This window comes from Ceratotherium simum, chromosome 16, assembly GCF_057802395.1.
Source record: "Ceratotherium simum simum isolate JZ-2026a chromosome 16, ASM5780239v1, whole genome shotgun sequence".
NCBI classification, from domain to species: Eukaryota; Metazoa; Chordata; class Mammalia; order Perissodactyla; family Rhinocerotidae; genus Ceratotherium; species Ceratotherium simum.
Window position 1 is genome coordinate 13,080,573 of NC_141915.1, and position 24,603 is coordinate 13,105,175.

General features: G+C 53.0%; 1 protein-coding gene across 1 annotated transcript in view; it reads right to left on the reverse strand.

The window, feature by feature from the left end:
• The window catches only part of PITPNM3 (PITPNM family member 3), a 94,560-nt gene that overhangs the window by 66,777 nt on the left and 3,180 nt on the right, over positions 1 to 24,603 (reverse strand). The window contains exon 2 of the mRNA XM_087440594.1: positions 9,700 to 9,795. Within this exon, the coding sequence (XP_087296720.1) occupies positions 9,700 to 9,795 (96 nt within the window). The remainder of the gene's footprint in view (positions 1 to 9,699; positions 9,796 to 24,603) is intronic.

The window sequence follows — 24,603 nt, forward strand, 5'->3', positions numbered from 1 at the left end:
GATCCTCAGTTTTCCCATCAATAGAATGGGACTGGCAATGTCTAACTCACAGAGTTGTTGTGAGGATTAAATGAGATAATGGGAAGAAAGGTCTCAGTACATAGAGGTGCTCATAGACAAGAGGCATTATGGCTGCTTCTTCACATCAGAAGTGAGTTGCCCTCAGTATTTGAACAGACTCGGATTTGAGTGGGGCAGGAGCAGCTCTGGATTGTGGTGTGGAAGCCCCCTGGCTCTACGCAAGCCTTGAGCTGTGTGGGACTCTTAGCCCACAGCTCAACCTTATGAACCTAGTAATGCCTCTATGCTCCCTCTGCTTCTCTCCACAAACCTGTCTATTCCTGCCCTTTCCCCATCTGATCTTAGTGATTACTCTGGGAGCAATTGGTGGGGCCATAGTCCCTAACCACACTGAACACAAGCTCCTGGGTCCCACCCATCAACCACAAACATCTGGTGCAGTCCCTCATCCCAAAAAGGGACACTTCCTCAAGAACAAACCAACAGGAATGCACCTCCCCCCCCTTTGAAGAGATGGGCCTCCCTGGTGAAGAGCTTTTGTGTCCTCCCTCATAGAAAAGACATCAAAGGGTGGTGAGGAGAATCCTCAAGCTCATGATAACCAAGAATAAAGGGATGAGACATTTCACTTCCAAAGAATTTTACGGAGCAGATGGAACCAATATGGTGGCTCTCAAGCTTGGGGAGCTGTCCAGAGTTCTGAATAACTCTAGCGCTCAGTAATCCAGACCCCATTTCTGTCTGGGGTCTGAATTATATCATTATTATTATTATTATTCCTGCCCTATTTTATTTGATTTATTTAACAATACATATCAAATCCTTGCTATACATCGAGATTGTTACAAGTACTTTGCAAATATTAATTCACTTAATTCTCATAACAATACTAAAAAGGTACAATTATTATTATCTCCACTTTATAGACAAGGAAACTGAAGCATGGAGTAGTTCAGTAACTTGCCCAAGGTCACTGGCTAGAGCCAGGATTTAAACCCAGACATACTATTTCAAGAGTCCTTAAATCCTGCCTTCCTGAGGGCCTGCCCTGGACATCCTGTATTGGCTGCCCAACACTCCAGCCAGGCACCACACAGACCTCGACAATTTCCTGAGCCTGGTGTGTTCCATCTTGGCACCAGCGTACACCTCTAAGCAGCACTGTGCTCTGGACAAAGCCCTGACCAGGTTCCAGTCCAGACTCTGCTACATAGGAGCCTGTGCCTTTGCACACGTCCCTCAACCATTCCTGTTTTCTTATCTCTTAAACGGCAATGACAACTCTGGTTCTACATGTCTTTCTAGCAAGCTGTCATGAGAACAAATGATATAGTAAATTTGAAAAAGCTACACAAGCCAAAATGCTGTAAACAAATATCAGGTAGTATTACTCTTGGGGAAGAAGAATTGCAAAGGGGTCAAGAGCTCAGTTCTGGTGTTAGATTGATTCTTTTCAGTCTCCGATGCACCATCTGAGCTATCTGAGCTTGGACAGCAACTTTAGTTTATGAGCCTCAGTTTCCTCATCTATAAAATGATATCATAATAACGCCTACGTCATAGGACTGCTGTGAGGATTAAATGAAGGTAAAGCGTTTACAAGCGTGACTAGCACAGAGCAAGAGCACATGTGATAACAGCACGTGAAGATGATGGTATCATCATCACCACCACCACCATTACCACCACTGCCACCAGAGCATGTGGTGTTATTTATGCCCCAACACTCACTCTCGGTTCCGGTGATGCTGTTGTCTGCCCCTGGGACATTCTGTCCCAGCTCCAGAGTGGGGTGGTCAGGATCAACCTGCAGCCCACCGGGAGTGCCTATGTTTCCTGGCTCAGTAACCCGAGCATGCAGGGGTCCACTTGTTCATTCTAACATTCATTCCACAGTGAGTGGATTCCTGAGCACCTGCTGTGTGCAGTGTGAGACATGACCTCCATCCTGTAGGAATCCACTTTTGTGGAAAACACAACAGTAAATACCTCTAACATGGTCAAACGAGCGAGCTGGGGCTCCTGAGCCAGTGCCAGGTTTGCAGCAGGTGCTTATACATCCTAGCTCTTGTTTTTCTACAATGCATAAGCCCTATCCTGGGGGTGAGGCTATCAGAACCCTAAGGGGCCTCCCAGGGCTCTAAGGTCTGAGCATGCCTACTTCTGCACAGCCCTCTGCCTCTCCCTCCTTTCCTAGTCATGTGTAGGACCCTCCTCCATCTTTCCCTCTTGGTGTTTTGTCTGTCTTTCTAGTAAATATATCTCCCTCTCAGATTTTCCCCCTGTTCCTCTCATGCTTGTTGTCTGGCCCTGATCTCGCCAGATTCCTCTCCACTGAGCTCTGTCTCTCTCGGTCCTGTATTTCTCTGTCTCGCTCAGGCTCTCGACGCTCTCTGCCACATCCGTCCCTCTCTCTGCTTGGGCCTCCATCCCACCCCCTTACTCTGCTCTTGCTCTCTCCTTATCTCAGTCTCTGTCTCTCCCCTCTCTCGGGGTGGATATGTCTCTTTCTTAATCTCTCTTGCTCTCTGGGTTTCTCTTTCTTTCTTTTTCTTTCTTCTCTTCTTTCTCTTTCCTGCCCCTCAGGATCCCTCCACCCCTGCAGGTCTTTCTTGCTCTCTCTGGTCTTTTCTCTCTCCTCTGGGTCACTGTGTCTCTTTCAGCTCTCTCTGGTTGTCTCTTGGGGGTGTCTGAGTGTGCACGTGTGTGTGTGTGTGTGTCCGTCTCTCCCATCCTCTCTGAGTCTCTCTTGCTCTCCCTCCCTCTGTTTTCTCATATTTTCCCTGGCTTTCTTGTGTTCTCCGCCCCTCTGCCCCATCCCTGTCTCTCCAGCTTCTCCCCACCCCCTACCTCTCAGACATGCTTTCTCTCCCACTCTGGGCCTCTCCTCTGTCCCTGCTCTCAACACTCAGCCTTCAGATCTTCACTCTGGCAACAATGCGCTTGTCCCTTGAGTGGCAGCAAGAAAACACACACACACACACGGGGAAGCTGCAGCTGAGATAGCTCCTTTTGGAATCATTCAGGCAAACCAGGGAGCCCGTGGCTCAGCTCTGAGTCTCCACTCTACTTCCCCTCACTGTAGAACATACCCCCTAACAGGGCCCACAGAGGCCACAAAGGGCTCATTTGGATAAATGTCTTGGTTATTTATTTTGCTTTTCGAATTCCGGTGACTGTTCCCTGCATGCTAATTCGCATCCCCGGTGACCTCTGGTGTGGACACAGTTTTGCATCTACTTTACGCCCACTGAGCCCCAGCCTCTGCCCAGACTAGGTGCCAGGCTGAGCCTCACCCACCGGCACCACAACCCTGGCCTTGACTTCAGACTGATTTTAACCTTGACCAAAGCCTGGATACACCACTTTTTAAGCACAACCTCTGGTGCCATAAGGAAAGCCTTTCTTCCTACCCCGGGCCCTTTGCTTCTGCTGGATCCACTGGACTTCAGGGCTGGGAATCTCCTTGTCCTGTGCCACGAAGGCTTCACCTCCAGCTCATGGAGCTGAGGGCCTGGTCACCTTCTGCAGTCGGCCGGTCCAATACCTCCCTTACCCCTTGCATCAGGCCCATGACACCAATCTTTCCAAAGACCTAGATATGCTAACCTTCCCCTGGCACTGTTTAACACTTGCCCCCATCCTCCCACCTATGGCCATCACCACCACTCTCTCTTCATCGCACAGGGACTGCTCCCACTCAGCCCACTCCCAGAAACCTTTGGGGCCAGCTCCGCGGCATTCGCATCCCCACTTTCCCTCCCCCAGTGAGAGGGAGGGCCAGGGGTCAGTCACACATTGTGGTTTGCTTCTGTGAGGGCTCCTGTGCCCAGCTTCCCACAGTGACACCCTCCCACTACATCCATGAGACAAACAGCCCTACCCCTGCCATGTTTCAGAGGGGGAACCAAGGCTCAGAGACTCGAGACTTGCCTGAGGTCAGACAGTGGCCAGTTGGTGGCCCAACCCTGATGAGAACCTGGATCCTCTGACCCCAGATGACCTGCATCGCTTTCTTCTACTCTCCCCATCCTCCTTTGGTGTTGGAAACCCTCAGAAACCGTGTGATCACAGCAAAAGCCCAGACAGGGAGGAGAAGATCTGGGAGGTGCCCCTCATTCTCCACAAGACCTGCCCACCCCTTAGGGCCTTTGTCTGTCAAATGGTATGAATTACCCCTACATCACCTTCCTCTCCTGGTCGCTATGAGAAACCAGGGAGTTTGGGCAATGAGCAGGGTCTCTGCCAGACAGAGTCCAGCTCCTCAGCCCCCAGCCTCCTGCCAGGTGGGGAGGCGAGGATCCCCACTGCGGGGCACGGAGAGAGCAAAAGAACAGAGGACACAGAAGACCTGGGCAAAAGGCGGAACGGCAGAAACTGCCAGCTTCCCACCCAGGAGAAACCCCCTCCCCCTGCCCAGCGAGGGAGTCACATGCTTTGCTCCCTGTCAAGCTACCCAGGGCCAGATGTGCCCTGAAAACAAACCCTGGCTCCGCCCCTCCCACCCGACCCCCATTCCCACCCCCAGCCCTGCCAACACTTTCCTCTCTGCAACTGTGAAGCCCAGCATCTTCAATTTACAGATGCAGAGTTGCACGACTGGCCCATAGCACCGCAGGGCCAGGGCTGGCCAAGAACGCAGGTCTCCTGCCTGCTACCTCAAGCCATTTCCCACTAACACAACCTTCCAGCAGTTAAGTTCATAGTAAGAACTATTGTTGGTACCTAGATGCTTGATGGCTTTTAAGATTTCCTCTAGTTGGACTATTTATTGCATCTGAGGAGGAGGTTAAAGTCAAAGATGCATGTGATATTATCTAAATGAAGACACACGTTTTGCTATAGAAACAGGCTGTGCTTGCCGTATCCAACCACGTCCCCAATAAACTCACCCGATGCCACAGTGGCCGTTCTAGCCTCAACCTGCATCCTTCTAGGAATAGCGACTCCAAAAGACATTTCCATTTTCTCTCTAGAACTCAGCATTTCATGGCCAGGAACCATGTGAAACCATGCCCCTCCTTGGCCTATTGAGCTCTCCTTGGCCTATTGAGCTCTCCTTGGCCTATTGAGCTCTCCTTACCCATGGTTTCTGGCCAGACCACCTGTCACCCAGCAATCTTCACCACCCACAATGAGCTCAGTCGCTCAAGGTCCAGGCACGTTTCCATTTTGCCTGTCCATCCTGCACCAGAGATTCTGAGTTCCCAGTCTCTGGCCTCCTGCAGGGCAGGGGTCCCGGGGCCATCCCCGAGCCCGGGCAGGAATGCATATCTGGAGGCTACTAGGTCGGGTCTGCTGGGGCAGCAAGCCAACAGCACTAAGCAAGTGCCCTCTTGCTCACTCTTGCGACACCCACCTTCCTACTCATTCTTCCGGTAAAAGCTTTGTGCTGGCTGTTCCCACTGTCCGGAACACTCTTACCCCAGACCCTCACATGGCTCATTTCCTGTTATTCAGCTCTCAGCTCAAGGCCGCATCCTCTGGGAGCCTCCTACAGCCACCCAGTCACTCTATCATATCCCCTCTTGCTATATTGGGAGGAGTTCCTCCATTTTTTAACAGCATTACTGAGGTATAATTGACATGCAATAAACTATACATATTTAAAATACAATTTGATAAGTTTTCACATATGTACACACCCATGAGACCTTCATCCCAATCAAGATAGTGAACTTGCATCCATCACCCCCAGAAGTTTTCTCCTGTCCCTCTCTAGCCCTGCTTCCCACCCCCAGGCAACGCTGATCTGCTCCTGTCACTGTAGATGCGTTTGCATTTTCTAGAGTTTTATATAAATGGAATCCTACAGGATGCGCTCTTTCTCAGTCTGACTCCTTCCATTCGGCATGATTATTTTGAGATTCATCGAAATTGTTGCATGCGTCAGCAGTTCGTTCCTTCTTCTTGCTGAGTAGTATTTCATCGCGTGAATGCACCACAACTGGTCTATTCATTCAGCCACTGATGGACACTTGGGTTGTTTCCAGTTTGCAGCCATAATAAATAAAGCTGCCATGAACATCCATGGACACTTCTTTACACGGACATATGCTTTCTTCCCCTTGGGTAAACACCTAGGAGTAGAAGGGCTGGCTCATGTGCTAGTTAACTACAATTAACTTTTTAAGAAGCTACAATGTATTTTCCAATTGTACATTCCCACCAGCAGAGCTTGCAAGTTCCAATTCCTCCATATCTTGGTCAGTTGTTTTAAGCAGCCATTCTGATAGGTATGCAGAAGTATCTTACTGTGGTTTGAGTTTGCATTTCCCTAATGACTAATGATGTTGAGTATATTTTCATTTTTTGCCATTCATATGTCTTCTTTGGTGACTGTTCCTTTATGTTATTTTATTTATGGTAATTATCAATGTAATTACTTGCTTGTATATTATAAGCTCCAGGAGGGCTGGGACAGGGTCTACGTGCCCCTGTATCCCCTACACCTAGAATAGTGCCTGGTACCTGATGGGCAGATGCTCAATAAACACTTTAAAAAGTGAATGAATGGGTCTGAATTCTGGCCCCTGCTCTGCCTGACTCTATGTAACCCTGAACAAGTTCTCTGGCCTCAGTTTCCCAGCCTGTAAGTGGGGCAGGGGTATTGAACTCAAAGACCTTGAGGGCCCCCCAGCTCTGACAGGGTCTGGGTTTGAGGCACACCTACTCTTGGCTACCCTGGGTTTTCCCTCACCCTGAACTCCAACCTTTGTAGACTGGGCCGTGGCTCCCCAGATAACCTTTGGCTGTATTGACAGCAAGGGGAGTGCCACGTCTTCTGGCTCTGGGAGCCTGGACCCCATCACCCACCCTGCAGAATCTATTCACCCTGAGGCCCCAGACCTGCTGCCATGGCCCAAGGAGCTGGCATCCTGCCCAAGGGTTATGGACCCAGACAGCTCCATACTCCTGTCTGAGTGCCCCCCAACCCCCCCATGCCTTACACACACAACCAGAGCCCCCCAGAGCCTAAGAGTCTCCTCTCTGCTACCAGACCATGAGCCACGAGGGTCTCCTGTCCCACCAGGTAAACTCTGGTGCAGGGCCAATGGGCTGGAGCTTAAGGAAGAAAGGGAGGGAGGAAGGTCCCAATTTCAGTAATAAGTCAAAGAAAAAGGCCTGACCCAGACAGTAAGCTCCTGGGATCCCCTGCCCCCATCTTGATGTGTGATCTTGGGAGGTCCCTTCCATGATCTGGCCTCAGTTTCCCCATCAGTGCACGGAGGAGGAGGATGTGACGTTCCAGGGGCCTGTCCAGCACTGACACTCAGTCGTGTGGCTCCACATGGCGAGAGCCGGAACCGCAGAGACAGCAGGATGCAGGGTCCTACTCAGTGCCGACAGAGCCACATCCCAGGTCAGGGTCTGGGCTCAGCCTGGGCTAGAGAAAAGAGGGCAGGGAAGTAGCCATTCAGGCACCCCCAGAACACTGGACACCCAAGGCCTCACCCTGGATGCTGAGAGAGCTGGCTGGGTCGGGCCTGGATCAGCTCCTGGGAGCAGAGAAGGAGACAGCTTCACCTCTTACTGCCTTGAGCCAAAGAAACACTCAAAGGTCTTGTCCAGGGAGGCTGCATGGGATAGACAGGAGGTGGGGAGTGGGCAACTCAGAACAAAAGAGGGTTCCAGCAGCCTGTGGGCGGGTCCTGTGGCTGAAGGCTGGGATGTGCTCGGAGAAACGCTCTGGAGGAGGTGAGATGGGGGTAGAGCAGAGACGTGAGGTCAGGTAGGGAGTGCTGGGAGGCGGAAGACAGAGAGAGACGGGAGAGTCTGGGGTCTTGGGATAGTGGAGAGAAGGAAAGATGGAGATGAGGAGGCGGGGAGGAGATGAGACACAGGCAGAGAAGAGGAGGTGGGCCGGCCAATAAGAGAGGAGTGAGAGAGGAGGCCAATGTGGGAAGCGCAGACAGAGCGACAGAGCCTTGAGATCACGGGAGGGGAGGACAGAATGCTGAGGGAGCCGTGGTCAGCAGGGAGGGGAGCAGGACGTGTGCACAGCTGCTCAGAGGGAAAGCAGGTGAGCAGGGCCCCGAGGGATGGAGATAGAGCTGACCCGCACCACCGGCAGACGCCTCCCGCAGCAAGCCATCATCATCATCTGGGAACCTAGGGCCCTGGTAAACTGCAAAAATATTTTAAATAAAAGTGTTCTAAGCATCAAAACATTGAAGCCGTTGTTGTCACACTGTGGGTTAGTTGCTGTGGAGAAACTCAGGCCGGCGGTCACTCCAATCAAACGCCAATGGGAGACAGGAAATGAGCCCCAAATGGGCTGGTTTAGGGTTGGCGTCAGGAAGGGGGGTCTCCGCCCAGAGCCAGGAATTGGGGGGGGGCTGGAGCTGGGACAACATTCCACTGCCCAGCGTGCTTCCCTGAAAATCTGGAGGCACAGATCTGATAGGAAAACTGAGGCCCAGAGAAGGTGAAAGACTCTCCCAAGATCACAGAACAAGTCACTGGTATGCTGAGACCATGTCCCAAGTGTCCTGTTCCAGGTCCAGATGTCTTCCCAGCACACAGTCTGTTTCTCTTTCAAGATCCCATTTGGCCAGGCATTTCAAAGCTGGCCCCATCTCAGGAATAAGGCAACCCCCCAAAACACGATGACTTCCCAGAGTGGGGCTAAGCTTCTCAAGTGGCGACCCTTCTATGCTGGGGAGGGGTCCATTGGTGCCTCTCGTCCCACACAGCCCGGGCGAGCATGGCCGTGAGGGTCCTCTCTCCTGAATTCCAGGCAGACTCCACCTCCCACTGGTCCCCACACCTGCCCTGCGTGTTCTCACTTCTGAGCCTTTGCTCAGGCTGATCTCTCTGCCTGAAATGCCCACCCATCTGGGGGCCTCTCCTCCACTACTTACAATGCATCTTGTTCTTCCACCCCCACTTAAATAGCGTCTCTTGCTATGTCCCGCGTGCTGGACAGCACCCAGCACAGGATGCAGAGCTCGTGTCCTGACCCCCTTCATCTCTTACCTGAATGTCTGCAATAGCCTTTCTAACTGGTTCCCACCTCCACGCCAGCTGCCCTCCCATCCATGGGCTGGTCTTACAAGTCACGGACTGGGTCACAGGCAGCGCCATCTCTCCTCCCTGCTTGCTGACTACCTCCCTGCCCCACAGGCCTCCTTCAGTTCTTGGAATGCTCTCATCTTTCCGGCTTCAGCACCACCACACCTGCTGTCTCCTCTGTCTGGAAGGCTCTTTCTCCCACTCTTCACCTAGGCAATTCCTACCCTCAGTGCTGCAGAGAGGAGGTAACCACCCTAACTAAACTAGGAGCCCCCGTGATCACCCTTTCTATTAACACCTGGTACTTTGCACTCAGTGGCATTATTCCCCATTTGTGATTCTATTTTCCTTTGTAATTGTTTAGTCTTTGCCTCTCCCACAGCCTATAAGCTTGATGAGGGCAGTGACCATGCTGTTGGTTCACTGCAGTATCCTGAGCACCTACCACAGCTCCTGAAATACATCAAGGACTCAGCAAATATCTCAAGGAGTGAAGGAACGAATGCTGAGCCCGGCCCTCAGGAAACTCACCAATTGGGTAAGTATGGAGCATGGAACTGGAGTGTCTGAGTGGGGTGGGATACTAACTCCCAACAGGGATTTCCTTCTTGGGGCTTCTACGAAGGTGATCCAGCCAGTGATGGGAGATTGGCATTCACTCACCTCTGGCATCAAAGAATTCATCATCCGAGCTCTCCACGGAGTCGCTGAGGACATTTTGAAGGTGCCAAGGGGCACCGCCGCCCGAGGGAGGGCCACCTGCCAAAGGGAACACACCCATTAGACAAGCCTGAGACCACCTCCGGGCATGCGGGAGGTAAACCCAGACCGCCCCTGGACCAAGGGTCAGTCAGTGTCCTGCCCTCTCCCTTCAAGCCTCAGCACCTCACAGAGCCCTCCTGCTACTATGTTTTCACGTAAGCCCCAAAGGCCTCTGTGAGATAGCTCAGCGGGGCAGGAACGAGTGTGCCCATTTCACGTGCACTAAAACCGAGACCGGAGGAAGTTAAGAGACGTTGCCAAGGTAACAAGGCACATCAGTAAGCATAGAGTATGTTTTGCTGTGTTAACAAATGATCTCAGCAGCTTAAAACAACCATGGTTCGTTTCTCACTCACACACAGGGTGGCAGGGGGCCCCGCTCATGGTGGTCACTCAAAGGCGCCACTTTATGAGGCCACCACCTCAAAGTGAGAATTCAAGGTCGGCAGAAGTAGGAGAGAAGAGCTCAGAAAGTCACGCCCAGTTGGAAATGCTTCTTCCCACAAGGGACACATTTCTGTGCGCAATTCATTGGCCAAAGCAAGTCACGTGGTGACGCCCACTTCAAGAGGGGAGAGGAGGGGAGAAGCAGACATCCTGATGAGCACCGGTAATGCCCATTACACACAACACACACAGGCCCAGCCAGGAGTGCAGCCTCCAGAGAGAAGAAAGACCCCAACTAAGGAAGGGGGAGCTTGAGACCTGCCCCGTCTCTGCCACTGGCAGCCTGTGTGGCCATTCCCTTTCCATACCACAGCCTCAGTTTCCCCACCTATAAAATATCAAGATCAATCCTGAGCTCGAAGGATCAGAAATAACGCATGCTCAGCACCTGTATCTCAGGAGGCTCAGTTACAGCATCGTTAGAACAGCTATTATTATTAACATCTACAGAGGCCAGGACGTGGGGTTCTCGGAGCAGGCAGGAGCAAGGACACACAGAGAATGTGGCCTCGTGCCCTGAACACTGCCCCAACCCACCTCCTGCCCCAGGACCAGGGGGAGGGAGGCCAGAGACAGAGCTGGGGCCAGAAGCCTCTCTCCCCACCCCCAGCCCTCTGAACTCCCTCTACTAGGCTCTTCGGGACGCATGTGGAACCAGCTGGTGCCCAGCACACCCATGAACTCCTCCACATGCTCCCTGGACACGTGAAACACTGGGGATTGCAGATGGATTAAAATATAATTGTAAAAATTAAAACTATACAATTGCTAGAAGAAAACTGACCTGGTAATTTTCCTGAGGAAATAATCAGAGAAGTACACGAAGATGGAAGTGTGCACTTGATCATGCCAGTGTTCTGCTAACAGCAAAACACTGGCAGAAATCCCAGCGTCCATCCATAGGGGACTGAAGGTGCGTTCATAATACAGCCATAAAGGGAATTCTTTGCAACTGGTAGAAAAATGGACTACCTCCTTATGTGTTGACGTGGTGAGATGCCCATGGAGTACGGTTAGGAGAAAAAATGCAGGGAGGTCCCAGAATGGTTTCTTTTGACCCCATTCTTGAAAAACACACTTATATCTGCATCCTGAGGATACGTGCAGCATTTTAGTTAAGAGCTCAGACTCCGAGTTCACCTCTTAGAAGCTGTGTGATATCAGGCAAGTCCTTTCACTTCTCTGTGCCTCAGTTTCCCCAGCTATTAAGTGAGGATAGCTCATAACTGCCTCATGAGCTTGTTGTAAAGATTAAATAAAATGCATCAAAGTACTTAGCACAGGGCCTAGCACAGAGCAAGTGTATAAATATACTTACAGACTCATTAAAATGTCTGGAAGGACACGCACCAAAATGTCAATAGAGATTATCTCTAGAGAGTAGAATTTGATAGAAGAGGCAGGGAAAACCCAGTTTTTACACTGCACATGTAATTTCATATGATTATTAATTTTATAAATTCATCTTATTTTATTAGTTTTAAGATGTACACTTTTTTCACACTTTAACATCTTTAAAATTGGGGTGCATCTTACATGATGGCATGTCACAATTTCATTGGCATTGTTTATTCTTTCTTGGAGTATCTAAAATAATGGTGCATCTTACAATTGATTCCATCTTAGATTCAATGGAAAACAGTAAAACCACCATACACACAGGGTACATCTTCCCTGGGGCTTCAGCCCTGGCCACCAGGCACACATGTCCTGTCTCCAGAGAGATCTGGGTTCCTGTATCAGCGATGCCCTGTCTGTATAATGAGAAACCTGACAGAGACTGTTTGTTGAAACTGTTCAACTCTGACTGATGTTTGAGGAGCCCGTCTGGTACATAGTAGAAGTCAATAAACAAGTCAGAGTAGGGGCGGCCGGCCCGGTGGTGTAGTGGTTAAGTTCGTGCACTCTGCTTTGGCAGCCCAAGGTTCGCGGGTTCAGATCCCGGGCGCGGACCTACACACCACTCATCAAGCCATGCTGAGACAGCGTCCCACAGACAAAACAGAGGAAGACTGGTACAGATATTAGCTCAGGGACAATCTTCCTCAAGCAAAAAGAGGAAGATTGACAACAGATGTTAGCTCAGGGAGACACTTCCTCAAGCAAAAAGAGGAAAATTGGCAACAGATGTTAGCTCAGGGCCAATCTTCCTCACCAAAAAAAAAAAAAAAAGTGGGGGTGGGCACTCACCCCAGCCATGGCTAGAGTGCACATTACGATGCACTCCTTGGAGAACCTGCTGCAGCCCCAGCTCACCACGCCCTGTCACCCTGCAGGATGCTGGCACTGTTCCCTGCCCTGAGCTCAGATCCGAGAACATAAACTGTTCCTGAAGGGAGAGGCCAGCCCCGGTTAGCCCAGGGACACAGCCCTCCTGCCCGCCCCTCCTGCCTCACCCACCACAAACTCCCAAACACACACAGCTTGAGCTCCATGGCTTAGAGCCAGGCGAGAAGCTCATTCTGAGACACAGAAAAGGCAGAAGCCACAGGGAACACTCACCTGGAGTCACCTCTAAGGGCAACGCTGAATCTGCCCCACACTCCCCATGGGGACCATCTAAGCTTTTGATTCTCACCCACCAGTGTGGACAGCATGACAGGCTGGTCAGCAATTTCCTACTCATGGGCCCTGGATTTACTGCTAGCACCCTGGAAGTTCTAGCTAGCACAATAAGACAAGAAAAAAAAATAAGAGGCATACTTACTGGAAAGGAAAAAATAAAACTGCCTTTATTCTCAGATGGCCTGATTGTCTATATAGAAAATAAAACCTCTACAAAATCTACAAAAAAAAAATCTACTGGAACTAATAATTGAGTACAGCAAGATCACAGGATACAGCATCAATATACAAAAGTCTATTACACCCCTATATATTGGCAATGAAGAAATGGAATCTGAAATTTAAAAAATAATACCATTTGCAATAGCACCAAAAATATAAAAATAAAATAAAAAGAAGTGCTTAGGCATCAATCAAATGTATGTGGAGATTTCTGTGATTCAAAATTTTTTGAATACAAAAAATACAAAATCTTTCATAATTTTATATTTTCTCAATCCACAGGCACTAAAGGTATAAAAAGTATCATCCATACTATGTTACTACACAAATACCCCTTGCTGTCCAAATCTACTCCCTTCCTAAGAAGCAAGAATTTGGATGGTTGGGGCAGTCATATGACCCTCATCTATTTGGTGCCTGGGTTTTGGACGGCAAGCAGCAAGTGTCAGTAGTGAAGGGATCATCTGAAGATTTATCTGAGTCTACCTGGTTCCTGAGTTTGAAGAGCGAGGGTTCAGGGAGAAGGTCCTGGATGTGGTGGCCCTCATCTCTATACAGGACACACTCCACCCAAGAACAGAGGCAACAACATTTCTGCCAACCTCCCCCTCACAAATAGCATGTGCTAGAGCCTGAAGGAAGGAGGAAAGTTCTAGAACCTTTCCCTCATTCACCACTCCCACTGTGTCCAACCCTTCAGGCCACCATCATCCTAGGTCACTGCTACACTGATAACATGTGTGATGGGCTGGCCCTCCTGGGAGTCCCAGAGGGGAGAAGTGGGCAGAGGGAGGGGAGGGGAGGCCAGTTCAGCTCCATCTGAGGGAGATGTTCTCCCAGCTACAGGTGGGCAGAGAGGGAGGGGACTTCGGGGTATCAAAGGGAGCTGCTCATCCCACAGGCACTAAGTTAGGTGCTGGGGACACCAAGGCAAATGAGAGAAACAGGGTGGGGCCTTCACAAAACTTGCATTCTGCAGGGGGATGGGGGAGGCAGACCGGGAAGAAGTAAACCACAAAGATAATTTCAGCAGGAGAAAGTGCTGTGAAGAAGAGAAAACCTCTCTCTTCCTACCTCCACCGTGTCTTCCTTCCTCTTACAGTGTAACTGTAGCCTAAAGAATAGACAGGCACCAACACGTGGGTCTGTACATCCACCGAGGGACAATGACGAGAGCGATAGGCCCCAATCATCAAAAGAGCTTTGTCATTTATTCAAGTCATAAACGCTGAACTAACACTGTGCCTTTCCTTTCAGATGAACCTTTCACCTGGTTGTTGACTCTCCTTTGTGGTCCAAATCTATATTTGAATTTCTTTTCAAAGGTATATTTTATCTTGTTTACTGTTATCCTCTTTGTTTTCAAAATGCGTACCTGCATTGGTTTTTAAATATATACTCTAAGTTTGTTTAAATGTGCTACAAATGCCTCCGCCCTCTCAGGCAGGGGCTGCCCAAAGCAACCTCTGGAAAGGTGGGTGTGTGGGGGGATCTCGGTTATTCATCTTTGTATAAAAAAGAACCCATAAAAACAGATAACATTCAGAAGCAGCCGTCACCTGGCTTCTAGATGGGAAATGCCCCCTTCGTCTCTTTCTCCAGCATGCAGATTTTTTAGCAAATGGCAAAGGTCATGTTTTGAAAAAGGAAAACAGTGATGGACAGAATCTCTTCAGAGTGTGAGGGAAAAACCTTTCTGAAAAGGTGTCAGGTGAGTGGAGGCTTGAATGACGAGAAAGAGCCAGACATGCGAAGCACAAGTGTGCCCGTGTGTGCATGCACGCACGCTCCCGCACACACGTGTGGCATGGACAGGCAGCGTGCATGGATGAAAGCCTTCCTGGATGAAGGAGCCACAGGGGCAAAGTAGGCAGGGGGGTGCCTGTCGTGGATGGGAGCTCGGAACAGGCCGGTTTTAAGGTTCCAACCCCCACCCAGAGTCTATCGCCGGCACACTTCAGGAAGAGGGGCACACAGACACCCAAGAGGGTCAGGGAGCCTCCTGAGGGGCAGGGCAGGGGGCACAGGTCAGGTGTGCCAAAGGCCACACATGGTCTTGAGAGTCAGAGAAGGTGGGCACCATGATCCCAGAACAGCGACGGCAAAGGCCCAGGAGCACAGTCCCCTTGAGGTGGGTCTCTGCCCTACACCCCTGCATTTCCTGTGTCCAGTACACGGTCCCAGGCAGAAGAGGGCCAAGAAGTGTTTGGCAAACAAGCAAATGAATAAAAATGATCTGCCGAGTAAATACAGTGCGCCAGACGCTCTGCTAGCTGACTCACAGTGCCGTCTAAGGGCATCCTCACTAAGCCCCGTGGAGTGGGTATCATGAATCCCCATCTTACAGCTAAAGAAATAAAGGCTCAGAGACAGGAAGTTGTTTGCTTGAGGTCATAAAGTGAATAAGTGATGGAGGCAGGATTTGAACCCAGATCCATCTGACTCTGGGGTTTGTGCTCAGGACCACCATGCTGGCTGCTCCGTATCAGAGCTCAGGGAGGGGCTCCCAGGTCTCTCCTCTCTCCATCGCCTGCTCTCTTGGCCAATTATAATCCTCCCACCTGCTGCTGGCTAGCCGAGCAAGGTGCCGGAGGCCTGCCCCAGCTGCTCTTGGGTGTTCCAGCCCCAGGGCAGCTGTCCCAGTTATAGAACCATCTGCCCACCAGGTCTGCAAATTAGTGTCTGGGTATCCTTGTGTCTGTGTGAAAATCTAAATGTGCGTCTGCATTCTTCAGAGTGTGTGAACCTCCCCAGCCAGCCACTCTCCCTTCCTAAGCCCATCCCTAAGACACACACAGGCACGCAGGCTCCCATATATTCTCTCTCTCTTTCTGTGTCTCACACACACACACACACACACACACACACACACACACACACAGATCAGCTCTCAGCCATAGCTGAAAATTTAGCAGAAAGGTTAGAGCATGAGCTTTGGAGCGATGCGAACCTGGGTTCAGTGTTAACACTTACTATGACCTGAAGCAAGTTAACCTCTCTGAGCCTCACTTTGCTCATCTGTAAAATGGGTATCATAATTCTTACCTGAGTGTTAGGCAATTTATCTGAGACCATCCACTAACGTGCCCGGCACTGCCTGGCCCTCGGGAGATGTTGGCCCTCGTCAGCTGCAGGATGAAGGTTTAGGCAGGGCTCCAGCAGCCACCTGTGCCCAGGGGGTCTTCCAGGCAGCTTCCAGGGGCCCTCCCCAAGATTGCAGAGTTCCTTCTGTGTCCTCCAAGGCCCAGCCTACATCCTCCAGTAGACTCTCCTTCTGTTCCACCTTCACTACCACATTTATTTAAAACTCTAAATCAGGAAAAAAGAGAAAGGGGGATACCCCAACCCTTCCCCAGCAATCCAGAGAGAAACAAATGGTCCTTCATACCCCACGGTGCCCAGATCTCCCAGGAGAGCTCCGAGCTGGGCCCTGCGGTGGGAGGAGCTGCCGAGAGCCATCCCCACTCTCTCTTCTGGCCCCTCTACCCACCGGCTGCAGGTCCAGTGTGGCCTCGTGGACCTTGTCACAGGCCTGGGTCTCCCCAGCATGGGTGCAGCCAGAGGTCCTGGCTCAGGTCGTTGACTGCACTTACACACCTTCCCCACCTCAGCCCTGGCTCCCAGGGACACAGGAATAGGCAGATGGACAGACGGACAGGAGCCTGCTGTGGGTGCGCTGCTCTATGCCAGGGACCCCAGGGCAGCCTCAGCCTGAGGGCAAGAGCCCCACCAGAAGGGAGACACCACCCTGCTCTCAGGAGCCCAGACTGAGGGGACAGACACTCACAGCGAGGAAAGCCCTGGCCCAGTAAAGTGAGGGATGCAGGGATTGGCCGACTCTTCTGGGCCAGACCTCGGGCCAGATGGTGCCAGGAGGAAGGAATTGAGGACAGAGCTGGACTGGATCAGTCCCTGACCCCGGGTGCCAGCCTCAGGGCCCAGCCCTGCGCTGGCCCTGCGCGGAGCACAGGACAAGTGGGGAGCGGACAGCCTGGCCCTGGGCTAAGTGCCACACACACTGTGCCCCATAGGTGCGGATGGCAATTCCCCAAGGCAGGGACCCTGCAGGCTGCAGGAGCCCAGAGGCCTTCCTGGGGGAGGAGGCCCAAGCTGAGCCTTAAAGGAAGGGTGAGCAGGGTTGGCCAGGCTGGGGCAGAGTGGGAGGGAGGAGGGACATGGGTCAAAGCAATCAGGAGTCTTCCAGGAGAAGCCAGGTCTAAGAACTTTCTCCCCAAGAGTAAGAAGTGTGGCTCATCAAAACAAGGGCGGGGAAATGGGTGTCTGCTGTGACAGCCATGGCTCTGCGGGTGTTCAAGGAACACTCGCCAATTCCCAGACCCCCAGGGGGCCACAAGCGCCTCTGAGTGGGCCCAGGTGGGGTGCACCCCGGGGCTGTGGCCGCAGCTTCTGTGCCCAGCCCTGCCTGAGGCTGTGTCTGAAACCACGGCCTGCCTGCCTGCTGGACTCAAGCAATCTGTGCCTCCAAAGAGGAGAGGGGCCAAAAGGAGAAAAGGCTTGGCTGCTCGGCCGCAGGCTCATTCCAGTGGGCCCCTTGTCTCCTCTCTCTCTGTCACTGTCTCACACACACAGGGGCAGGAGAATGGCAGGTTCTATAAGCCCAGCGTCTAGTTTAAGTCCTAACAATCAATCCTGCTAAATACTCAGGCCACTGGACTCCCCACGGGCAGCGGGGGCCCCGTGGACACGTAGAGCCCGGAGCCCATATGTAGCTCATGCAGCCGCACACACACACAGCCTCACACACACATTTAGAATCACACTTCTCTGCTCCTCAGTCCTGGCCTGAGGTCCCAGGGGTCCACACACAGGATGTAGAGTGTGAGACACGTGGAGTCTGGGTGAGGCCCCCCATAGGCAGGTGGGTGGCAATAAAGGCCCACCCCACCTCTGCCCCTCCTCCCTGGAGTCTGGCCTCCCTCTTCTCTCATGGGAACCATGGTCCCAGTCCCACTCCCCCTGGGGGCCAGTTCACATCCCAGCTCTGCCACTTATCAGTTGGTGATCTGAGTGAATGTCACCACACCACTCTGTGCCTCAGTTTCCTCCTCTGTAAATGGGGGTAATCACTGTACTCACATAAGGTTGCTGTGAGAATTAAATGAATGAATATTTGGAAAAGGTTTAGCATATGCTACAAAAGGGTTTGTTAAATAAAATAAATAAATCATGATCATCCACAGGTCCGACTTTTGTCCTTTCATCTGTGGAAGCTCTCAGGGGTGGGGCCCTCTCCTTCTCCTTAGGCCCCTGGAATGGGAGCCCAGAGGGCAGCACAGGAACTGCCCTCCTCTCCCTGAGGCTGGAAGTGCCTGTCCCCTGACGCTCACAGGCCACTACTGGTGCCTGGCTGACCCCTCTCTCCTCTCGCCCAGTGCAACTTCCAGGGGCTGGGGTTCGTCTGCCCCCCAAACCTGAACTACCCAAGGCCAGGACGCACACTCTCTTCCAGCCTCTCCACCCACCAGTCTGGGCTCTGTAACACGGTGCCACCGAGAAGCCCCCCACACTACGTTTTTTTCCTCCAAGCCTTCGCTCCTGCAGGTCCTGATGCCGGAAACGCCCTGCATCCCCGCCCCACCCCCCAATCCCCAGGCATGCTTTCAGATCAGCCGAGTGAAATTTATATAATGTTATAAACCAATCTTACCAATAAAAAAAAAAAAAACAGAATCAGCCAAGGAATCAGCTGAAAGCTTCCCGTGACCCTCAGGCTGGCCCGGGTGCCTGCCTCCTCTGTGCTCCCAGAAAGTCCTTCACCCGTGCCCATCACAGCACCTCTCCACAGACGGGTTCCAGGCCTGCCTGCCCCACTGGGCTGTGGGTTCTCCCAGGCAGACACCTGGTAGGAATCTTCTCCAGGCCCATAGCCTCTCCCAGTTCAGGGCTGGGAACAGAGAAAGCTCTTGTATTGCTCAGCATGGCCCAGCATAGGATAGATCTCAGAAGGGCCCCGTCTCAGGGACGGGTCTCAGAGGGCATGTCCTCAGGACCCGTCTCTGGGTCAGGATGGATCAGGGACCAGACCAATCCAGGGCCAACCAGCCCATGCTCAGCCTTCAAGGAGCTGGGGGACCACCCAAGGAGAAACAAGAAGCCAGGAGAAGCTGCTTCCAGAAAAATGCATTATTGAAGGCAACCAGTGCTGGTTGGGGGTTTGTTGCTATAGAAACGTGTCCTAACTATCTCCCAAACTGCTGTATGCGCCACTGATGAGCTTGTGTGCTGGGCTGTTTCTGGGGACATGCCGGAAAGGCCTGTCCTCTGGGGTTCCCAGCACCTGGAGCCCGGATCCTGGAGGACTCAGAAGGAATCCAGCTTCCGGGGTGACCAGGCAGGTCCACCAGTCCAGGATGGACTCAAGGATTGAGGCTGAGAGTCCAGGCTGCAGAATCATCCTGAGACAAGCCACAGCCCTACCCTGACTTCAACCACAGCCTGAACCTTGAGCTGGCCACAGATCAAGTCATAACCCTGGTCACAGAACAAGCTGCGACCTGGCCACAGACCAGGCTACAACCCCAATCTCAAACCAAGCCATGAAGCTGACCACAGACCCAGCCACAGACTAAGCCTTGACCCAGTCACAGACCCAGCCACAAATTCGGCAACCCACCAAGCAATGACTCTAGTCACCGACTGTGGCCTGGCCCTGGCCACAAACAGCACCAGGCACACTCAAGAGGCTGTATCACATCACGTCAAGGATATTTTCACACCAGCACTAAACTCTGTGCAGCCTTTTACACCACTGCCCAGGGTTTGCATGGCCTCCACCATCGTCTTCACAAGAGTCCAGTGAGGTCAGTTGAGGAGGGCTCTGATCCCTGTTTGCGGATGAGAAAGTGAAGCTCAGAGGAGGCAGCTGACCTGCCCACTGTCGCCCTCCCTGTTCCCCCGGGGTGTCTGGGGTGGGATTAGAATCCCAGTCTCCCAGCAGGACACAGTTGGCCAAACCAGTTGCTTTGGAAAAGATGTGCTTTTTGAAGACCTGCTGGTATCTCATAAATATGCCATTTAAATACCCATTAATTACCTTATTTAGGAGATAATTAGTGATTAATAGCTTTGGCTATCTATTGTACTATCATTTGCTCTGCCAATTAGGCTCCCAACAGTTCTGAGTTATTTGGAACAATTCTCCCAAGCCCCAGATGTCCCCCCTCTGTCCCGCCAGACTCTGGCTCCATAAGGAAGAAGCTCTCTCTTCCCTCTAAAGGGAGCTCCCATAGCACCTGCCACTGCACCACTGACAGCTCTGCCATCTCCAGGCTCCTCAGGGGGGCCAAAAGACAGGACAGAGGGTCCCCTCAGCAGCTGCAGGAAGGCACTCCTTCCAATCATCCCAGGGCCCCCTGTGGGGAGCGGGGAACAGAGGCCCAGGACCCCGGCACCCAACCAGAGCATGGGGAGTTGAGGTCACAGACTCCATGGAAGATGCCGGGGACTTTCCGAGACTCCCACCTCAATGAGCTGGCCAGCTTTTGGGTAAGGGCACCAAAGGCTACCATTAGCCTGAGGCAAGCAGCAGGCCCCCGCTAGCAAGGGCCAAGGTGGCGCCACGTGGGCCATTCATACCACCCGCCACTCGGGTTGGTACTGAACAAGGATGAGGCCCAAGGTTGCCTCTGCCCCCAGGCTCTCCATTTGGTGCCAAATTACAGCTCAGGGAATTGCCAGCCAGGACCCCGCAGGCGGGGCTACATAATGCTCTCATTACACTGTACCAGAAGGGAACAAAGAGGCAGCCAGGGATAAACCCCCCCCACTGGGCAGTAATGGGAAGGCTGAAAATAGCTCTTTTTACCACAAGGGATGATTCCAGAGTTGCTCAGCTGGGACCAGCCTCACAGGGGGTGGGAAGTGGGGGTGAGGGGAGGAGAAGGAAGCCACGGGGCCTACGGCAGCGCCAAAGGGCAGTGACCTGGACCACTCTGGAGCAGTCTAGAAAAGGTCAGTGGTGTATGAGTGACGGGCCACAGTCACTCCAAACCTCCCAAAGACAGACTCCTAGAAGAGCTGCAGCCCCCGGAGCTCACGATCCTGGATCCTGCACACCCAGGCCTCTCCCTGAGGAAGCCCGGAGCGCAGGACATGACGCGCTCTGCAAACACCGAGAGAGAGCCAAGCAAACACGGCATCAGCAGCAGAGGGCTCAGGAGAGGCCTCTCAGATCCACCAGAACCCAACGCCCCTCCCAGATAGAGCCCGCCGCGTTTCTATTTTTGCTTTCAACCCTTGTTTGGCATCCTCGGCTAACAGAAGGCTACTTCCCCTCCCTCCAGAATAATGGGTCATCTGGGAAGGGGAACACCTCCTCCCTGGCCTCCCCTGCCCCAGGTCTGCAAATAAACAGGCTGACCCCTGCAAAGGAAGATGAGGCTCCGGACACCCCTGGGCACCTTCCCTTGGCAGGTCATCAGCTCCGAGGTCTCCTGCTTGCCAGCCTTGGAGAACCTTACCAAGACGCTTGGAGAGAAGAGCTTGACACCTGAGAACTCTGGTTTCCAGAGGCAGGTGCAACCGCACCTGTCCCCTCCCGGCCCTGGCTGCACACGCTGACCTCTCTCCCCACAGCCACAAAGCCTTCCCCCGGGAGGCCTGAATCCACTCCACAGACAGGCCACAGCCCAAGCTCCACATGTCACCCTAGCCTCAAACTGAGCCCTGATGTGGCCACCCAGGCTCTCAGCCTGGCCCCTGCCTGAGCCGTGGCTCCATCCACAAGTGAACCTCACAAATGCAGCCCTGGGGAGAGCCTGGAGGATGCAGGGTGGGGGCCCCACTGCAGGGACCCAGCTCCCAATCCAGTACCACAGATGGGCAGAAGGCTCCCCCTTCCTACACCCCCTGTTCAGCCTCCCCACACACATCCACCCTCCCCAAACACGGACCCCCATGGGGGCTGGTGGCCACACAGCTGTGCAGGCCTCCGCAGGCAGACGTGGGGCCCTGGAGGTGGCATTTACCTCCGGAGTGACTCACTAAGGCACCCATTCCTTTGTGAAAGGGGGTGCAATTTAGCATTCTCTTTCTCTTTCGAAAACAAGAATTTTAAAAGAGAGAGTGTAGAGAGATTAAGGGAGTGGGTGGGGAGCTCAGATCTCATTTGATTTCTAAACTCATGTGTTATGCATTCTCTCCTCCCCCTCCCACCCCCAGCCCTGCCCCTGGGGCCTCTGGCCACCCCCTTCCACGTGGCTCCTGGCTGTAGATGTGGGGATGGGCTGGGGCCTGGGACCCCCAGTCCTCAGCTCCCCATTTGTTCCCCCAACCCCATCACCCTTCTGGGAGGGTCCATGTGAGGTGGGAGATGGGAGGAGGTGAGGCCTAAAGGCTAAATAAAGGCAGAGGGGAGGGAAGTCCAGAAAGAAGACAGAGCAGTGTCAGAGCTGGAGCGACTTAAAGCTCATCTTGACCCCTGAACTCTTCCCTTCCCTTCCCCTTTTACAGATGAGGAAACTGAGACCCAGAGGGGCAGTTCAAGGTCAACCAGTGACAGAGCCAGGTCTCTTTTTTGTTACACAGTTTAACCCCTAGGAATGCTGAATCCAAGAGCAGAAGAGACCTAAGTTCTGATTCCAGCTCTGCCTCCAACTTCACGTGTGATTCTAGAACCAGACACTTAACCTTTCTGGGCCTCGGTTTTCTTATCCTTAAACCAGGAATAACATTGCCCCTACCCCAAACCTGCTGTGGAGCCACTGGATAGCAAAGCAGGTTGAAGACCGCTACAAAACAACGAGCCCGATTGTTCCCAGGATGCTAACCCCTGACCCCGTCTCTCCCTCGCCCAAGCCTGGAATCCCAGAGAATCCCTGGGAGGCAGCTGGGTCGTCCCCAGTCCTCAAAGCCTCATTGGTCTCTGGGAGCTCACACCTCTGTCCTTGAAGACACCAGACCTCAGAGAAGAGCCCTTCGCCTGTCTCGCCTCAGTGTCCGCCCTGCATAATTAACAGGTGGGACTAGAAGCGCTCCAAGTTTCTTCCAGCTGTGAACTATCACAATATACTAAGAAGGATGCGAGAAAACATCACACCTTCTGGCCAATCCGACGCAGACACGGCCCCAGCAAGGGGGATCCAGCCTCGTCCTCAGGCTCTGTGACCCAGCGCTGGACTCGCAAACACCAGGTCACACGGGCCTCCAGCTGGGACGGGGGTCACAGGCCCTGGGTCACACGCATGAGGCGGGACTTCTGTTTGAGCTGCTCTGTCTTGGACTCACGCAAGCACACCACAGCCAGGGCTGAGAAGCAGCAAAGGTCTCACGCTGGGGCCTGCCGGGGCCAGCCGGGGCCTGCCGGCTCTGCCGCTGTGACAGGGAACTCAGCAGAGGAACAAGAGAGCTGCCCCGTTCCAGCGCTTCCCGCCCGCAGGGAAGCCCACGGAGATTCCTGGAGGCAGAGTCTTAGGAAGGCCTTGAGTCGGGACACTGGCATTTGACTTGACCCCAGCCTTCCCCCTGGGCACCTGAGAAGGTGAATTTGCAATCTCCCTGCAGACTGTGATGCCCTTCCCAAGATATACACAAAGCAATCCTGGTACCCTAAGCCTGGGAGCTTCTCAGAGTCGTGCCTCGAATCCTCTGGCACCTCCCAGAGTCCTGAGAATCCATCCCAGTGCTGTTCCCTTTCCCCGCCTTCCAATGTTCCCTCCTCCGAGAGATCCGCACTGGTCCCTGATCCTGGCGGCGGTGGAGACGGCCTGGAGAGGGCCCAGGAGGTCTAGCTCCGGGATGGTGAGCGGGCAGCTGACTCAGCAGAGCAAGGTCCAAAGAGAGATTCTGGAAACGCAGGTTCTAGGCCCAGCTCTGCCACCACCTTGTTCTGTGGCCTTGGGCAAATACCTACACGTCCCTAGGACTCAGTGTCCCCTTCTTGGCCAGGGCTTTGAACGTGAGTATCTGGAGCAGATCAGTATTTTACTGACTCGAATTACTGGATTTCATACACTCCAGCCACCGGCCCCTCCCCTCAGAGCAGAGGCCAGCACCTGGGAGCAAATAAACTGGTTCCTCCAGCCTGGAAGGCCCAGCCCTGTGGCACAGCCCTGCCTCTCCAGACAGTCCTGCCCCAGCCTGAGAGGTTCCAAGACCCTCTTGACTGCTCCCCACGTTCCTGCCCAGCCAGGGGCCAGCCACTCGCACTGCCCCAGGCCGGCAGACACCTCTGGGTGCAGAGGGAGGGCCACCTAGGGAGGGAGGGGCAACGCGGCAGGCAGGAACCAGAACAAACCCTTCCCAACACAGACAGCTCTGCCAGGCTGGCTTCTCTCCACTCTCCCAGGAGCCCTCCCGTAGCAGCCAGAGGGACCTGTGGAAACACCCAATCTTGTGTCGCTCCGTCTTCTATGCTCTCCAGAGTTCCTTTCCGCTCTCTGCACTCCTCCAAGAACTCTCCACCCCAGCCAGACGGCTTTCTCCACCTTTGGGCACTCCTGTGCACCCACTGCATCCCCACCCTACAGCAGTCCCTCCACACTTACATCTTTCCCATTCCAACCTCCTAGCCTCTGTTCAAGCTGTGATTCCCACCTGAAAGCCTGCTCCTTG